General features: G+C 61.0%; 1 protein-coding gene across 1 annotated transcript; it reads left to right on the plus strand.

The window, feature by feature from the left end:
- Positions 1–1,951: 1,951 nt before the first annotated feature.
- LOC117644403 (high mobility group-T protein-like) lies at positions 1,952–14,507 on the plus strand. Its single transcript, XM_034383827.1, has 5 exons — positions 1,952–2,501; positions 3,047–3,205; positions 12,910–13,067; positions 13,148–13,322; positions 13,423–14,507. Exons 1-5 carry the CDS (start codon positions 2,028–2,030, stop codon positions 13,540–13,542), a joined length of 1,086 nt encoding a protein of 361 aa, XP_034239718.1. The 5' UTR covers positions 1,952–2,027; the 3' UTR covers positions 13,543–14,507.
- Positions 14,508–14,635: the final 128 nt, after the last annotated feature.

The following is a 14,635-nucleotide window of genomic DNA, read 5'->3' on the forward strand; positions in this document are numbered from 1 at the left end:
TATTGTTTTATATTGGTCTGTTGGTATATTGGTCTTTCATTTTCTAGGAGGTCTTTGAATGAGTGAAGGAATGAATGAATGAATGTCCCTGAATGATTTTTCGTTTTCAGAGGGCTGTTTTGGAGGGATGGAAGTGTTCCCATCGTTCTGTTCATTTGCTTTCGTTCGTTCGTTACGCAATGCGCCGTTTTTTTTCTTTCTCTTTCCCTCCCTTGCCAGCTCGGTGGCGGGGGGACCCGGGCAGTTTATTACACCCCGAAGCAAACGCTTTCCTCCCTCTACGTGCGAGCATCCCTCTCGCTCCCACTCCCCCCGGGCCGGGGCAGCCGAAGGCAGCCGGGGCTGGCTGCTTCCGTTGGCCAATGGGCGTCCTTCGGCGGGCTGTCGCCATGGCAACGCTTGGCATCCCTGCATAGAACACCTGACGGGTGTTTTGGCGCGAAAAGCGGAGCGTGCAGCGGGCGATGGCGGGCTGGGCCACAGGCTGGGCCTGCATGGCGATGGCGGGCAAGGCAGGCCGTGCTGACTGGGCGGGACCGTGTGATGGGCCGGGCAGGCAGAGCCAGGCAAGGCGGGCGATGCATTATCAAGGTGAGACGGACTGCACTCCGCGCCGGGCTTGTGCGTCGCCAGTGGCTTCGCTTGCTTCGCCGGCTTGCCAGACTCCGTCTCGCGTGTGCTGCTACGCCTTGCCGAGCGCACGCTGGCTTCGCTGGCTCAGGCAGTCTGGCTACTTCAGTGCCGCGCCTGCTCGCCCTGCTCTCGCCTCGCGCCGTGCTCTCCGCTTGCCTCGCCTGCCGGCCCTGTCGGGCTTAGGTAAGTCGAGGCGTCGTCGCGGTGCTGCCTGGGGTGGCGTTCCGACGTTCCACGCGTTGGCCGTTGCTGGCGTTGGCGCGCGCCCCGTCGTCTTGGCGCGCTTGCCCGGCCAGGCTTGCCGCGCTTGGCGCCGGGCGGCACTCGCTCGCCTTCCGCCGGGACGGCCGGGACGGGGCTCGCCGGCCCTACCCCGCCGTTCAAATTTGGGTCTAGGGGCCGTCGGTGGGTGAAACGGTGAAACGGCCGAAGCAGCCGAAGGGGGTTGCTTGGCGGCGCGGCTCGCCACGGCCCGGTCGGCCGGGCGGGCTGAGAAAGAGAGAGACAAGTATATCGAGCGGTTTGAGCGCCGGGCCGGGGGCCGGTAGGGGCCGGGGCCTGGCGTAGCAGGCAGCCAAGCGGGCTTCGGCTTGGGCTGCTTCGGCCTGCTTCGAGCCGAGCCAGGCCGCCGCGCTGCGCGCACCGCTCCTTGGTAGTTGGAATGCCGGCCGGGCTATCGCTGGGGGCGCCACTGTTCCACCGTCTGCGACGTTGCCAGACTAGCCACGCCGCCGAGCCGCGCAGTGCCGCGCGTCCACTTGGCAGCTACGCTGCGCCACGCCACGCCTCGCTACCCAAGCCTCGCCAGCCCAGTCTCTCTCCGCCACAGTGGAGCAGCCCGGGGCCGGGGCTAGTAGTCGGGATTGTAGCGTCGTAGCCAAGGTCTTGCTTTGTGTAGCCAAGCCAGGCAAGCCTTCCTGAGTTCGGACCGACCGCCATCGGCCCACCGAGACGGCCGACCGCGTCGAAAGTGCGTGCGCGCGAAGATGTGACGACGCCCCGCGAGTTTGCAACTGTGCTGTGCTAGTGTGTGTGCGAGGGTGGTGCTGTGGGGTGGTGCTTGGAGCGGTAGTACCCAGTGCTTGTGTCAGTGCTCAGTGCCACGGCTCAACGAGTCGGCCGAAACGCTGCGGGACGCTTCCGCAGTGTGCCATCGGCCCCATCGGCCCTGCCATCCCGTCGGCGCGTCCGCCATCGTTGGCTTGGGACGGCGGCGGCCACGGCGGCTCCTTTTCCTTTGTGCGGCGTTGCCCGCGTTGCTGCGGCGGAGGCCGGCGGAGGCAGCGCGCGCGCGCTCAGCGGCAACGCTAGGGCTGCAGAAGTTTCCTCGCTGCGACGCTCGCTCGCTAGCTACGCTGGCTTCGCTGGCTTGAGTTGAACGTTCGAACTTAACCATGTCTGACCACCGCGGCGCGTGGGGCGCCCACGGCCCCGGCCCTGGCCGCGAGGACCCAGTGTGGTGGCAAGACCAGCAGCAGCAGGCCGCGGGGCTCGCCTCGCTGCAGCACCAGCTGGCGGCACAGCACCAGCAGCAGCTTGCCGCGCAGCTGCAGCAACAGCAGCAGCAGCAAAACGAACTGGCTGCGCAGATCCAGCAGCAGAACCAGCAGCTCTTCTCCTACAAGATGGCCAGCTCGTTTCAAAACCCGGCCGCCGCCGTCTCGTCGTCGTCGTACGACCTCGGCACTGTGAACACTATTAACACGTCCATTGCCGGGCAGCTGCAGCAGCAGCACGCTGTCCAGCAGGGCGGCCATGTGGTGCAGCAGCAGAACAATCAGTGGTGGAACACACCGGGCATGCAAAACCCACCTAGCGTAAACTACCAGAATGTCAATACAAACCTGGGAATGCAGCAGCAGATGATGGTAGGTTGGCGACCGCGGGGTGTGTTGTGTGATGTGTGTCATGTTTCTAGTGTGGGCGCATTTGGACGCCACGCCTTGCCGGCCACGTGGGTCTGTGCGCCATGGGCCGTGGTGCCATGTTTGTTGACGCACTGCCATCGCCTTGTCTTGATTTGCCCAAGGACGGCGTTGCAACGTAATGTTCAATTGCTCTAAATAGCCCTGTCAAAGTTCCTGGTGTCTCAAGTGTGGCCTTGTCCTTGGCGGGCTCATTTTACCGTTTGTCAAGAGTGGCCTTGTGGGTGCGTCAGGCGTTTGCTGCACTCGCTGCCAAAATTAGATTCTTGTCAATGGTGGCTCTGGGGGGGCCAAGTGGCCCTAGCCTTGTTTTTTGTACTTCTAACGTCATTCCTAGCTGGCTGCGTTGTAATAGGTCCCTTGCCAGAATCGTTTCGACGGTCTTGGAAAGTCATTTTTCAGTTGGCCGAGTTGATTCGGCAGTCGTGTCGATCCCTGTGTAACTTGTTGTAACCCGTGGTCTAAAGTGGTTCCGTTGGTGTGTACAGAATCGAGGAAAAATGCCACGCAAGGACGCCAAGCCCCGTGGGCGCATGACGGCTTATGCCTTCTTCGTCCAGACCTGCAGGGAGGAGCACAAGAAGCAGCACCCTGACGAGAACGTCGTGTTCGCCGAGTTCTCCAAGAAGTGCGCCGAGCGGTGGAAGGTGAGTTTTGCACAAGTTTGTCATGCATGTCGGTGTGCCCCTCAGTCCAGAAAAGGACCTCGTTTGCTAGTTAAAGTTGGCCTGTGGCGTTATTTTCACAGAGGGCATTGGGTAACTTGGCCAAGAATAGCTTCAATTTGACTGTTCGATTAGCTCTGCGAGCGCCTGGCTCGTTTAGTAGTGCTCTGGCTATCGATCGCCAGAGCATTGTTGTTGGGTTGTAATCTCGGTTGTACACGCGGTTCTTGACTCAACCCGGCCTGCCAAGTTTGGTCGCCAAGTTTTTTATCTTATCTGCGCGGGGTGGTTGCTTGTCGTCCTGCCCCTCTGGCGACTGCGTGGGCGTTCGCCGGCTGTGTGATTCACATCTCGTCTCTCTCGCACTCGTGGTCCGCGAGTGGGACAGAGGGCGGGGGCGGTTTGGCGGTGTGACGCTGATTGGGTAATTATCAGAGTGGTGCCGCGACAGGACCTGTTGATTGTTGGTCGTCACGGCGCGTCACGGCGGGCATGAGGGCGGTTTCGCATCGCCCAGGTAGCGCCTTGCTGCCCTGGCCTTCGGCCACCTGGAGCACATGACGGGGATGGTGGCGTAGGTCAGTGCTTGGTGCTGGCCCCCGCCGCGCCATAACCGCAACCCCTGTCCTGTCTGTCTGTCTGTCTCTCTCTTCCCTCGGCGGGGTGGGTCCGTCAGCTGGACGGCTGGGGGGAGGGGAGGGGGTTGACGTGACGGGACAGGACGTCACCGCCCACCCACTCGTGCCAGTCGTCGCGATGATGCACACATTGATCAATCGGCGACGAACCCCAGTGGGCGTCGGTTATAAAGGTGTTGCTAGAGCATCGGGGCGTCGAAAAGTGTAGGGGGCTCGGCCCGGTGCGCCCCCTGCGGACGTCAGCTCCGACAGAACGCCTGCCTCGGCGGAATTCGGTTCGCACAGTGGGCCAGAAGACCGGTGCAGGCGGCCAAATTCTAACCGCGCTTTGAGCTCCAGAGTCGCTAAATGGTATTCGAACCGAACGTGTGACCCCACCGATGGATTCCTCGTTCGGAGAGCAATCCATTGGTGGGGTCACACGTTCGGTTCGAGTCCCACTTCGCGACCCTAGAGCTCTAAACGCGTCAAGAATTTTGGCCGCCGCACCGGCCTTCCGGCCCACTGCGCCTCGGTTGGCGTGGCGATTTGAACCACACGCGTTCACTGTAAAACGGTCGACGGAAGTTTGAAAAGGCGCCAAGGCGGCACTCTGGCCGGCAGACGTCGCGTCAGCGGCGTCGCAACGCGACACCGACAGTCGCGTGGCTCGCGGGTGTTTCGGGCTCGGCGGCCTCGCGTGGCGCGTTGCGGCGCGCCCCGGAGTCGGCAGTTTGGGCGCGGAAAATTGGAGTCCGAGGGCGCGAGACACGCGTGATCGGGGCAAAGGGTGGAAAAGGAAACTCAAAGTCAGTGGATTGCTTGTACGCGCCGCGCGCCGAAAATCTGCGCGCAGTTGTCCGTCCCCTCTGCGGCGATAAGTTCGAGGAGATTACATTGGCCTTTCTTTTTCCCACTTTTTTTTTCGGCCGGCGCGGCGAAGGGGCGCTGGGCTGCGCCGGGCAGCCCTGGCGCCCTCGTCCCCGGTACTAGTAATCCTCCCGGCGGGCCGTAGTTTTCGGGTGGAATTTTCCGGGCTGCTTCTGGCGACGCGCGCTCGGGGTTTCCCTCCCGGAGTTTACGTGGAAGGCGAGGTTGGGGCTGCTTCCTCGGTCCGCCGTGTGGGGAGCAAGCTGCACTGTAAGTACTGTACGCGCAGCGCTGAGCGCGGACGTGGGCCGACTGGGCAGTCCGCGGAAGGCGCGGGGCTTTCCTCTCTGTCGCTCTCGCGGGGCGTCCCGGCGTTCCGCGAGGGTGCGAGAGAGACGGCGAGTCGACGGGGCCGGGTCCCGGCATGGTCCTGGTGCAGCGGCCGGGCCGGGCCCGCATTTATGGATTGTAAAAGATTGGAATGAAGGGGCGCCGTCCGTCCAGGCCGGCGTGGCGCTGCTCTAGAAAGTGCGCCAGTCCTAGACGCTGCCGGGGGGATTTTACAGTGGCGCGCCGGTGGATTCTATTTCCTGGGCGATGAGGGTGATCTAGATTTGGAGCGTGGCGGGTCGGCTTAGTCCCCCACCCTCTTCTCCCTTTCATTTCGGGCTTTGGCCGATGGCTGGCCGCCGTGGCCGCGAGCGCCTGCCGCGGCTGGAGTACTAGGCCTGGCTGGCCTGGCTGGGCATGTATCGATTGGCCTTGCACCTCCCCCCTTCCCCTTCCGCGCCCCTCCGGCCGCCCCCACCCCCTTTCACCCACCCCTCGCCCCTGGATGCTTTGCATACGCAAATGTTGGCCTTAGTTTTAATGCCGGCACCGTGAATGGCTCGGCCGGCCCCAAGGCCCGGCGCCCGGCAGGCCCGCCAGGCCTGGAAGGGGTCCTGAAGGGGTGGCGAGGCGCGGCGGCGGGCTGCCCGTGCCGTTTCGTAAGGGTTTCGTTCGGGTTTGCCGACCTTTTTTCCCGCGGGAAACAGCTGAGGTTCACCTACACGGCTGTCCGCGTTCTAAACTTTCCTTCAATTCACCACGCATCGTTTCGAGTTTTTCCCAGCTTGGTGAAAATGTTCGAAGTTTTTGATAATAAAAATTTTGGTGGCCGCCGGCGGTCTAGGTGCGCTGGGCCGTGCCTTGCCGTGCCGGCTAGAGGTTGGGAAGGATCTCGCTGCCGACTCTATCTTTCTCTCTCTCTCGGCATTATCGGTTGAAATGAAGGCAAACTGGTTTTGGGTGCCGCGGCGCTGGGCTGCGCACGCTGCGCGTTGCGCGCTGGGCGAGCGGGGGCTGGCTGGGGGCTCTGGCTGGCTGCTCGGGCCGGGCCGCGCTGGCTGCCAGCTCGGGCGGGCCGGCTGCGTTGCCGGCATGGAGGCGTCTCGAGTTGCCGGGCGGGTTGCCGGCCGGGCTGCGGGCCGTTGGCGGCCGTTGGTTTGACGTCTTTGGGCCGGGCGTGCCGGCCGGCCGGCGAGCAAGTTCCCTAGTTCCGCGGGCGCTGGAGTTTGTTTCGGGGTGCTGCCTTGCGGTGCTGGAACGGGGGCGGGGAAGTCGATGCGCCTCGTGGGCGGTGCTGCGTTGCCTCGAAAGGGTGACTCGGCTGGCGGGCTGCCGGCGCGCTGCGTCGCTGCTTCGGGCCTCGGCCGCGGACGTCGCGCCGGTCGGTCGCGCTGCCCGTCGGAATTGGCGGCAAAATGATGCGTCCGGGCGGCACGGCCACGGCGTGGCAGCCAGAGGCGGCGCGCTGGGTTTTATTTTCGGGGACAAATTATACTTGTATAGTTTTGCCCTTCGGGTTGGCGTACCTTCGGCTCCGCGAGCTTTTCGGCCAGTCTGGTCGTCGCTGTCTCTCTCGCACTCACGGGGCGTCCCGTGTGGGGAGAGTCTGCGATGACGCTGTGTCGGGCGAACTTGGAGGGGCTGGTGCAGGTAACGGGGTGCACCTGCCGCCGCGTGGTGCTCGGCCTGCAGCCGACCTTCGCCGCGCTGTCTCTGTCGCACCCGCACGGGACGCCCCGCGTGTGCGAGAGAGGGCGGCGCGGGTTTCCGGACTCGGGCAGGTGCGCGGCGTGGCGTGGGTGGCGTCCGCGAGGCCCTCTCGCCGCTCGGACGCGCCCCTGGGTTGGGGTGGGGGCGGCCCGGGCGGCCCTGCGAGTACGTGGGTACTGCTTGTGGGGCGCTGGGGCAGATGCAGCGGCGTGACGTCACGGCCCCTCGCCGCGCCGTTGGACTGGCGTCACACAGTGGGCCAGAAGACCGGCGGAGGCGGTCGAAACTCTAGACGCGTTTTGAGCTCCAGTGTCGCTAAGCAGGACTCGAACCGAACGTGTGACCCCACCAATGGATTCCTCGTTCGGAGAGCAGTCCATTGGTGGGGTCGCACGTTCGACCCACTGTGCGTCTCTCGGTGGGAGGTCTCTCTCGCACTCGCGGCACGGCCCGGCAGGGCGCGAGAGAGACGGAGCGCTGTTCGGAGTCACTCTGCCGTATCTCGTGAACGACGAGTTGAACGCGCTGCCGAAGATAGTGGCGCGGCGTTTTATTGAACTTGAAAATAAAATGGCTTGCTGATGATGCTCGGCGCTGCTAGATTCCGAACGTTGTCCTCGTCTGTCTGTGAGTGCGAGAGAGACGGCGGCGTTGGCGCTGCCGTGTTTACGACTCGCAGAATCCGGTAGTTCGTTACGGACTGTCGCGAGTTTCGCATGCAGAACCTGTTCAAAGTTGCTCCACGGACCGCTGCGGCGCGCTCGGGGGGAGGCTGCCCCGTGTAAGATTGCGAGTCTTGCGAGAAGTTCTGCCAGATAGTCGACTTGAAATCGGGAGGGCCGGTGGGCCAGAAGACCGGTGGAGGCGGTCGAAATCCCAAACGCGTGTTCAAGCTCCAGAGTCGCTAAATGGGACTCGAACCGGACGTGTGACCCCACCAATGGATTGCTCTCGGAACGAGGAATCCATTGGTGGGGTCACACGTTCGGTTCGAGCCCTGCTTAGCGCAGTGGCGTGCGCAAGGGGGGGGGGGGGTCAGGGGGGTCATGACCCCCCCCCTTTGGCCACTAGACAGCCGCCTGGAAGGTAGGCAAATTGCGTCACTTTCCCCCTGTAAGTAGGCAAAAAGCGTGGCCTGACCCCCCCCCCTTTCTAAATTTCTGCGCACGCCACTGGCTTAGCGACTCTGCAGCTCAAAACGCGTGTAGCGTTCTTCCCGCCTGGCGAAACCGCGGCGCGCGTCCTCGCGGAAGGTGTTCCGCGCCGCGGTCTGCCGGCCGGGCACTCCGCCGCCGGTCGGCCGTCTTCCGATTTGGTGGATTCTACAATTTTACGGCGGTGCGCGCGCTCGCGCTGTTGCCAAAGTGACGCGGTGGAGAGTGCGGGCTGCCGACGGCACGGCGTCCGCGCCCAGCGCGCCCAGCGCCTGGGCCGACGGCAAGGAATATCGCGGGGTGGCGCTGGCGCACGCTGGCGCGGTCCTAGAGGCGCTCGCGGCCCTAGCGGTGTGGGGTGCTAGTTTGGCTCTGCCGACCTGTCGGGTTTAGTTTGACGCCCGTCCCGGCCGCCCCGGCCCGGCGTCCCCCTCCCCGTCCGCCGTTTGTTTAAAATGGTGCGGTTGCGCGGGGCCCCCGCCGGGGCCTTGGTGCCGAGCTATTTGCAGACTATCGACCTGGACCCGTACTGGCAGTGTACCGCCGGGGCGGGGCGAGTTTCTTTGAGGCGATTGCGGGACGGCCCCTCGCCGCCCCGCCTGCTCCGCCCGCGGATTGGACGGCGCCCTGCCTGCCCTGCACCGCATCTGCGTCCCCGCCTCGGTCGCTGTCTCTCTCGCACCCTTGCGCGACGCCCCGCGAGTGCGAGAGAGGAGACTCTGTTGCCCATCCGGCTGCAGGGTTCGCAGTGGACGCAGATGGCGGCCTGGTCGCGGCCCGGCTTGTCCCCGGCGGCGAGGTCCCCGATGACCGTGTTAATTGAGCGGGCCCCTCGCGGGGCTGTCGCTGTCGCGTGGCGCCGCGGGTGGAGGATGCATTACGCCGGCCGGAGGATGATCCGGGGAGGGGGCCCGCCTGTGCCTCGCCTTCCTTCTCGGCGCTCAGTGGGCCAGAAGACCGGCGGAGGCGCCCGAAACTACAGACGCGTTTTGAGCCCCAGAGTCGCTAAATGGGACTCGAACCGCGCGTGCGACCCCACCAATGGATTGCTGTCCGCACGATGAATCCAATGGTGGGGTCACAGGTTCGGTCCGAGTCCCATTGAGCTCTAAACGCGTCTAGACTTTCGGCCGCCTCCACCGGTCTTCTGGCCCACTGTTCGGCGCGTCCGCCTGGTGCGGCGCGGCCAGGCTCTGCCAGGCTCGGCCCTCGTTGCTTGACCTTGGTGTGTCGTTGCACCATGGACCGGCGGGGGCAGGCCGGCCGGCCCCGCAGGCCCCGCGCTCTCACGCACCTCGCCACGCCACTGCTCGCCCGCTCGCTCGCTTCCCGGGCGTGGCGGCGTCTCTTTCGCCGCTCCGGACGCGCGTTTTTCGAACCGCCTTTGACGCATTTTTGCCACTTGCGCGCGTCCCGTCTTCGAGCCGGAGCCGTCCGGAGGGCGGGGCAGCACTTTTTGCCTACCTTTTGGGCGGCTAGGCAAGGACCAAGATGGGGTTAACTGTCTCCCTCTCTCCCTGGATCCGCGTGAGCTGTCTCTCTCGCACTCGCGGGGCGTCCCGTGGGGTGCGAGAGAGGCAGACTGCCGCCGATAGCGGCGTTGGCGGTCGCGGTTTGGGTTTGGGACGCCGCTTTAGCGGTTCCGGCGCGTCTTCCGGTGTGGGTCCTGTGGGTCCGCCTCTAGGGCTTGGCGGGCAGCCCACAGTGGGCGAGAAGAATGGTTGTGGCGGCCGAAACTTCAGACGCGTTTTGAGCTCCAGAGTCGCTAAATGGGACTCGAACCGAACGTGTGACCCCACCAATGGATTCCTCGTTCGGAGAGCAATACAGTGGTGGGGTCACACTTTCGATTCGAGTCCCATTTAGCGACTCTGGAGCTCAAAACGCGTCTAGAGTTTTGTCCGCCTCCACCTGTCTTCTGGCCCACTGTGGGCCGGCCGGCACGTGTGAGTTTGGCGCCCTGTTCCGCGTGGCCTGGCCGGGGCCTGGCTGGCGTGGCGCCGCTTGCGCCGCTGGAGGGGCCCTGCCGGCCGCCCCGGCCAGGCCACGTTGCCGGCGACTGGCCGGCTGTGCCGCTTGGGTGCGCTGTGCGCTGCCGCCGCGCCTCACTGTTTCGGGTTTCTCTGTACGAAATTTGGCTCGGCCGTCGACTTGCTCGGGACGCTCCGGCTTTGGTGGAGTTTCCCGCGGTGTAGGCGTCGGCCAGGCCTGCCCTGGGAGCGCTTTGTTTTCCCCGGCCGTGTCCGTGCTGCCCCTTCCAGTGGAGGGCTTCCAGCGTCGAGGCGCACAGTGGGCCAGAAGACCGGTGGAGGCGGCCAAAACTCTAGACGCGTTTGGAGCCCCCGAATCGGTGAATGCGACTCGAACCGAGCGTGTGACCCTACCAATGGATTGCTCTCTGAACGAGGAATCCATTGGTGGGGTCACACGTTTGGTTCGAGTCCCACGTAGCGACTCTGGAGCTCAAAACGCGTCTGGAGTTTTGTCCGCCTCCACCGGTCTTCTGGCCCACTGTGGGACGCTCGCTCGCCTCGGCTCGGGGTGTTAGCGCCAGCTAGCGCCGGCCGGGGCCGTCGGGTCGGGCGCCACGGCGCAAGCCAAGGCGGCAAAATCGAAGCGATTTCTCGCTTCCGCGTCGATCTTGCCGCCGCGACTTGCTTCGCTTGCTTGGGGCTTTGGCTCGCGTCGCTCGGCCCGCTCGGCTCTTGGCAGCGGATACCGCTGTCGCGAGGGGGCCCAGAGCCCACAGCCGCGGCTCTGTCTCTCGCACCCCCACGGGGCGCTCCGGAAACGCGAGAGACAGAACCACATGACGATCCTGCGGGATTTTTGTGTCGACAACGACCCTCCGGTCTTTGTGAATTTGCCGGACATAGGCCACTGGTGCAGTGTGTGTCAGTCGCCGTGTGAGATGACGCGGCTGAAGTACGAATTCTAGACCGAGCGTTTTGCTTTTGTTTCATGTTTGCACTTTTTTGCGGTGTAATCAAACTCGGTAATGAGCTGACACGGTGCGCGCGGGGCGGACGTCGTCGGTTCCTTCCTTTCCTTTCCGCCATGGCTCCGCGGCTCCGCCGGGCCTCGCTGGCGGTGCTCGGCGCGCGGTGCGGGCCTTGCCGGCCGCGGGGCGCGAGGCGTGGGGGTGAGGAGTGCGCGGGGCGGGAGGGGCGCCCGGCCCGGATTCGCGTTTCCCCAAGGGCCGCGTCGCTTGTAGATGTGGGGTTCTCTATGAAAAATCGATGGCGGGGAAGGGCGGGGCGGGGGCCACCACCGGCAGCGGGCTGCGCCTGGCCGGGCCCGGCCGGCGGGGAAGCGGGGTGGGGGCTGCTAGGCAAAGCCCTGGCCTAGCGCCCCTTTCCCCTTCCCCCTCCACCGCGCAGGACCACTCTCATTTCGGGCTTATTCCCCATTCCGAAGTTCCTCCCTTCGTGGCCTCCCTTTGAGCCGCGCAGGCAGAGCCGGCCTCGCCCTCCGGGCCCGCGTTGCATGGCCCCGCTGCACAGGGGCCCTAGGCGGACAAAACCCTAGACGCGTTTTGAGCTCCAGAGTCGCTAAGCAGGACTCGAACCGCACGTGTGGCCCCACCAATGAACTCCTTGTTTGGAGAGCAATCCATTGGTGGGGTCGCACGTTCGGTTCGAATCCCATTTAGCGACTCTGGAGCTCAAAACGCGTGCCTCTGGGTAAAGGCGTACGGCCCCCTATTTGGCCTATGACCTCAATCGGGCTAGCTACATTCAGTTTTTCATGTTTAAATGTGCGAGATCCCCCCCCCCCCTTCCCGAAAGCACCTTGTCACATTTGTTGTGGTCTCGGTCGTTGCGTGGAAGTAGATCAAAGAGCGTGCCTCTGGGTGATGGCGTATGGACCCTTCTTGGCCTATGACCTCAATCGGGCTATCTACATTTAGTTTCTGTCTTAAATTTAAAATGTTACCTGTCGCGCTTCCCGAAAGCACCTTGTCACATTTGTTGTGGTCTCGGTCGTTGCGTGGAAGTAGATCAAAGAGCGTGCCTCTGGGTGATGGCGTATGGACCCTACGTGGCCTATGACCTCAATCGGGTTAGCTACATTCGGTTTTTGGTGTTATAAAAGTGCGAGTTCGCCACTGGTATTGTGGTCTTGAAAGCGGTTAGTCAGCATACTCTTCCTTTTCTATGTGACTGTACGTCAGTTTTTCCCAAAACGCTGTTGTAAGGAGCCGACTTTTTCAATTTGTGCCTCGGCTACTGTAGACTTTTTCCTGGTGCTCTATGACTGTGCAGCCCGGCGCCGCCGCCGCCTGCCGCGGCCACCCCCGTTTCCCGTAGAGGCACATATTTTCTTTTTCAATGAGTTTTCTCCCGGCCCCTCCGCCCTCCCCCTCCGCGAGCGAGTCTAATTTATCTGCCTCACATTCTCCCTCCCTCTCCTCCCAGCCGGTCCTTCTTAGTCCCCTGTAATATTTTCACTCGCGATTCCATTATACGGACCACATACTTTCTGGCGCCTCCCCCTTTGCAAGTGTCGGGATCCGTTAGTCTTCCAGTGTCTGGGATTTGCTTGGAGTCGACGCGCTCGGTGGGAATGTGCGACCGAGGCCGTGGCTGGTGCTGGTGTCGTGATCGGCAGGTCGCTTGTGGTGGGCGCAACATTTTTGGGCTCACTCACCCCTTTTGCATTTAAATGAGGAAGTTATTAGATTGGCTGGGGCTGCCGGCTCGGGCGCCGCTGCGCTGCTCGCCCGGGTGCTGGGGGTCCCGAGTCTCTCCTGTGCCTCGCACCCTCCTCTCCACGTCCGTCTGTCTGTCTGTCCGTCCGTCCGCCTGGGACTCGGAATTTGTTGCCCGCAATTTGGTCGTGCAACAAAGACCCCCGTTCATCACCACTTTTGAAATGAGTGTTCTCAAGTTTTCTTCGGGCCCAACTGGTCATTTCGGCTGCGGCGCTAGTGGGGGGAACGTCGCCTCGTGGATGGGGGAGGATTTTTCCGAAACTGACGAGTCGATTTTTGTCTTTGTTTCAGACCATGCTGGACAAGGAAAAGAAGAGGTTTCACGAGATGGCCGAGAAGGACAAGAAGAGGTACGACACGGAGATGCAGGACTACGTTCCTCCGGTCGGCGAGAAGCGTGGCAAGAAGAGGAAACAGATCAAGGACCCCAACGCGCCCAAGCGCTCATTGTAAGTACCCGGCCGGCTTGATGGAAACACTCTTGGTGCCCGTGCCTCGGTCCTGTCGCTAACGCTGTGTGTTTCTCCAGATCTGCTTTCTTCTGGTTCTGCAACGACGAGAGAGGAAAGGTGAAGGGCGCCAACCCCGAGATGACGGTGGGGGAGATCGCCAAGGAGCTGGGGAGGAGGTGGTCCGACATCTCGCCCGAGCTCAAGAGCAAGTACGAGCAGATGGCCGAGAAGGACAAGGCCCGGTACGAAAGGGTAAGTGTCTGCTGTGTTCTCCCCACTTGAAGCTGCTGCTCGCGCGTCTGCGTGCCGAGGGGTTCAGTGTTTTTAACCTCTTGGTTTTGTTTTCCCTCAGGATATGACAGCGTACAAGAAGAAGCCCAAGGGTGGTATGCCCATGCCCCCCATGGCTCCGAAACCAGAGAGTGATGAGGACGAAGATGATGACGACGGTGATGATGACGACGACGAATAGACTCATTTTAATGTAAGGTTGATTACACTTGTCCTGTAATAACACTTGCTCTTAAAGACATTTTTTACCCCGTTTTAACTGTGAGAAGCTGTGGTGATTTAGATTTCTGAAATCGCACCCTGCTTGGACGGGAGTAGGAGTTATTTTCAGGGATTAGTGTAGTGCCGCCTGCTCTGTTCATCCTTCCTTTTAATGTTCTCCTCAGCTCGCCCCCACTATTTTGTGTAAATAGGAACAAGTAAGAGGAGCTTCTTATTTACACTTGCCACTATTGACAGAGCAGTGGAAACAGAGCCCCTTCATCATGTTCAGTTTTTATTTTGTCATCTTAATTATTATGCTAAGGAAAAATGTGTGTTTGTTTGTGTGTATGTATGAGTGTAAGGAATTCTTCTATTTGTGAGAGTGAATGTGATTTTTATTTCAATCAATTTTGTAAATCTGAGAGCAAGCCACATTTAACTTTTTTACTGGTTGAACTGAATTTTGGAAAATGAATTGAGTGTGTGTTAAATTGTGGCTCACTTCATTTATTCCTGCCTCGGTTCACTGAACAGACATTTGCAATAAATTATTACTGAGATTTCTGTCTGTTTTGTGTATATTTTTCTCAATATTGTACCTGCTAAGTAAAAAGCTTTACTTTTTTGTTTTTACCCATCATTCAATTTCATAGATAAAGTCCCCATCTGAAAATGTATTAAATCTTAGAGCAAGTGAAGTGTTTGTTAACCACATTGTAAATATACCAACTGTTGTTATGGCTGTGATGCCTTTTCTTTGCAGCTGATGGTGTATGTTACTTGTAAGGTTGTCCAAATATTTGTATTTATTAAATCAATTGTTTTTAATGGAGGGACTTGTGTAACTGTTTTAATTTAAACATTCCTGGAATCTGGTTTTATCTTGAAATTTTTGTAATAAGAGTTTGGACATGTTGATTAAAGCTGATGGGTTCGAGTAAAGCTGTTAACATATTTTTCCATCTAGACAAGCACCATTACCCGGTTATTGTTTTCACTTTAAGACAATTGATCATGACAAATTTTTCATGTATTGTTAGGATGCTTCTGAATGATGGCAGAAGAATTCG

This window comes from Thrips palmi, unplaced genomic scaffold (genome assembly GCF_012932325.1).
Source record: "Thrips palmi isolate BJ-2018 unplaced genomic scaffold, TpBJ-2018v1 HiC_scaffold_18, whole genome shotgun sequence".
In the NCBI taxonomy this organism is placed as follows: domain Eukaryota; kingdom Metazoa; phylum Arthropoda; class Insecta; order Thysanoptera; family Thripidae; genus Thrips; species Thrips palmi.